We start from the raw sequence: 3740 nt of genomic DNA on the forward strand, positions 1-3740 counted from the left end.
AGACTTATCAACAGACTAATTCTATAAACAAATGAAGGAATAAGCTGGAGACCATTGGCTGGTACCAGCAAGACACGTGGAGAGAGCTTGGAGTTTTGTAGCAATGAAATTTTAATTAATGTGGGTGGGCTGAGAACACAAACGACTGTTTATCAGAGACAATTTATTTTCCAGTGCTAAGTCAACATATAATAGCAAACTTACAACAATTATTTAACTTTTTTTTTTTTTTTTTTTTTTTTTTTTTAAGAGCTATGAAGCAGGGACAGAGGCAGAGCGAGCTCCTTCAGGCAGGGCTGGGATCTGAGCTCGCACAAATCGCTCCCCGGTGGACTCGCCCCAGGTTCCTGCCCTGCCCCGTCCCTTCGCTGGGCTCCGAGAGGAGCTGAGAGCCCGCGGGCCATGAGCCACCTCTACGGCAGCCCCCTCTCGCCCATGGGCAGCCCCTCCATGCTGTACCTCCCGGCCGCCCTGGGCTTTGCCCCCAGCGGGGCCATCTCCCGGCAGGACCCCCCGCAGAAGCCCCCCTACAGCTACATCGCCCTCATCGCCATGGCCATCAAAGAAGCTCCGGAGCAGAAGGTGACCCTCAGCGGCATCTACCAGTTCATCATGGACCGCTTTCCCTTCTATCACGACAACAAGCAGGGCTGGCAGAACAGCATCCGCCACAACCTCTCGCTCAACGACTGCTTCGTCAAGGTGCCGCGGGAGAAGGGACGGCCCGGCAAGGGCAGCTACTGGACCCTGGACCCCCGGTGCCTGGACATGTTCGAGAACGGCAACTACCGGCGGAGGAAGAGGAAGCCCAAAGCCCCGGGGCCGCCGGAGCCGAAGGGCGGCGCGACCCCCGCTCCCGCCGGCCCGCCGGGGCCACCCGCCCGCCCCGACGAGCCCAAAAGGGCCAAGGGGAGCGCGGGGGGGGACTCGGGCCACCAGGGGGTCCCCAAGCCGGCCGAGGGGGAAGCGCCCCCTCCCGGGACCCCCGCCGCGCCCCGGCCGCCCGCCGCCGCCGCCCCGTCGCTCAAGGGCGGCCCGCGGGGCCGCAGCTTCAGCATCGAGAGCATCCTCGCCCAGGGGCTGGGGCAGCCGCCCCCCGGGGCGCCCCTCAAGGCGGCCCGGGAGGGTCCCGGCGGCTCCCTGCTCGCCAGCGGCGGCTTCGGCCCGGCCCTCAACGCCTCCCTCACCCTGGACTCCCAGGTACACGGGAGGCTGTACCACATCGGCATCCCCTTCCTCTCCTGCTTCCCTCTCCACTTCTCCGAGGCGGTATTTAATTTCCAGTAGTTGCCCCATAACTGTACCCCCCTGCCCCACTCGGTGCGGCGGGGGCGCGATGGGACAGACCGGACTCAGACCTCACCAAGCGGGTAAAGACCAACACCCCACCCCCCCAAAAAAAACCCTAACAAAAAACCCCGAAAAAAACCCCCAAACCCCACGATGTTAAAGGTGACTCAGGATTTCAGGGATTTTCAAGGCACGTCTTGCTGTGGAGATCTCCTTAGAGCTTGCCTCCCACCCCCCCGCCAGATCGACTTTTCAAGGTAAAAACAGTTTTCTTTTCCCGTGGGTGGTGGAGATAGAGGCAGGCGGTGGGGGGGTGTCCCACGCTGCCCTCCAAGCCTCGCCAGATTTGCTCTGCACCTTTAGTTTTGCATCCCTCAGGTTCCTCAGACCTGGTTTCTGCTGAATCCTTCAGGTCTCCAGTTTTCTTCTTTTTTGTTTTTGTTTTTGTTTTTGTTTTTGTTTTTGGTTTTGGTTTTTTTTATTTTTTTATTTTTATTTTTATTTTTATTTTTATTTTTATTTTTATTTTTATTTTTATTTTTATTTTTATTTTTATTTTTATTTTTATTTTTATTTTTATTTTTATTTTTATTTCTTTTGGAAACCACAACCACCCCTTCCATTCCTGGGGGAGGAGGCTCTAGTTTTGTTTTGCCATTAATACCCAAGGGTGCCTGCACATAATAATGCCTGATATCGCCCCCCTGGCCCAGTCCTCCGAGTGGGAAAAAGGGAGGTAACCAGAGCTGAAATAAGGGCGGACCAGACAATCCAGGCTCATTCTGCACAATTCTGCTTGCTTGGACTCAGCACCATGTATAACTTGTGGCGTTAATGCAAGCTGCTTTCCTGCCTAGCACTTGTGCTTCTTGAGTATAGAGATATAATTTGTCTCACTGATGTGGCCAGAGAGAGGGGGATGGATGAGCAAACACGTTGTGAACATGGGGATGCGGCTGGTTTCCATGTCTTGCTGGAATCAGTTGCTTTGGACCAAAAAAGACTGAAGGAGGGTTGTGGAGGCTGGTCTTGGCATTTTGAAGGAGCTGTGTTGACAACCTCGACAACTACCAGCATAAAAAAAAAAAAAAAAAAAAAAAAGACATCAGCTGTGTTTTTAAGGTTTTCTTTTTTCTTAAAGAAGGAAGAATCCAGGCACATTACAAGCAATCAGGATTTTTTTTTTTTTGTTCCCCCCATAAATAGAGGCTTTTTGTATATTAGTTGATAAATGCCCTTTTGGAAAAAAAAAATCTATATTCTCAGTTTTCATTATGAAACCAAACCTATATCCAATAAAAGTATTTTGTTCAGGATTGTGGCTGATGTGTTGTGAAATCCCCTTGGCTCGTGCGGCCGGAGGGCCGGGGAGCAGGGCCTGCCGCGGGATGCAGCAGCGAGCTCTGGTGCAAATATTCTGGTGATGGCACCATGGACCAGGCTGCCAGGAGAGGTAAAACGTGGGAGGGACTAAAAATAGGGTCCTGGGAAACGACCCGTTCCTTGCAACTGAGATAATGTTTACCAAGATGATTCTGTTTCTCCTCTCTCCTTCCACCATTCCGCCCCGTCTCACTAGCAAAGCCCATCCTTAAATTGGCACCTGGACTGCTGGAAATCTGCATTTCTCAGGTGAGTTGTGGTTCAGCTTTTGCAGAGGAAGGCCAGCATCAAAGTGGCTTGACTTTTGGACCAGGAGCTCAGGGGGGCTCATTTCAACACTAGGCAAAGAGCTCTTGTGTGGGGAAGTACAGAAAATCTCCAAAAGGTGGGAAATGATGTAGAGTTCCTCAAAAGAAGGATACTCATAGGCAGAGCTACAGCTTCTCACTGTGAAAAAAAGAGAATAAAAAAGATGGGGCTTTTTATATAGATCTGCAAGATAGACTTTATTTAAATAAAATCCTTTATATGCTTCCTATTTCTGACAGTTCCTGTTTGAATATCCATTGAGTCCATTCTTTAAAGCTATGGCACTGAATTAAAAAAAACCCAAAACCCACCATCACTGCCCAGTCAAAGCCACATGTGTCCCCACCATAATTTAGAAGGCTGGGCAAGTGCTGAGAGGGTTAATGCTCTCTGAGTGAAACCCCATGTCCCTACAGTGCCACTCCTGTGTGTAATCAGAGACAGGTATTATAGCTGGTTAAATAAGTGGCCATCCTGTTCCAGGCTCCGGGCTGACATCACCATCTTTTTGGCATGTGTGGTAACATCACTCATGGGAAGCTGCAGGGGCAGGGAAAAGATCCAGCTTTGTTCTTGCCCAGCAGAGACCCCAGATCTCTCCAGCCCCAGCTGCTTGCCTGTGCTAGGACTTGGGGCACGTGTGTGGAACGGGAGGTTAACGCTGCCTCCAAGGACTTCCGAAGCTGGGTCTCCAACAAGCTCCAGAGCCATTTCCCACTGGTGGGGATCCTGCATCCCTGCTCTCCCTGCAGCCTGGC

The 3740-nt window shown here is 51.6% G+C and overlaps 1 protein-coding gene across 1 annotated transcript; it reads left to right on the top strand.

Moving 5' to 3' along the window:
- Nucleotides 1-266: 266 nt before the first annotated feature.
- FOXL1 (forkhead box L1) lies at nucleotides 267-1396 on the top strand. The gene has a single exon (XM_056361263.1). It carries the CDS (start codon nucleotides 403-405, stop codon nucleotides 1285-1287), a length of 885 nt encoding a protein of 294 aa, XP_056217238.1. The 5' UTR covers nucleotides 267-402; the 3' UTR covers nucleotides 1288-1396.
- The last annotated feature ends 2344 nt before the right edge of the window (nucleotides 1397-3740 follow it).

Source organism: Falco biarmicus, chromosome 15, assembly GCF_023638135.1.
Source record: "Falco biarmicus isolate bFalBia1 chromosome 15, bFalBia1.pri, whole genome shotgun sequence".
Lineage (NCBI taxonomy): Eukaryota > Metazoa > Chordata > Aves > Falconiformes > Falconidae > Falco > Falco biarmicus.

Bases quoted from the DNA above. Each gene is read 5' to 3' on its own strand.
- FOXL1 (XM_056361263.1), top strand. From the start codon at position 403: ATGAGCCACCTCTACGGCAGCCCCCTCTCGCCCATGGGCAGCCCCTCC.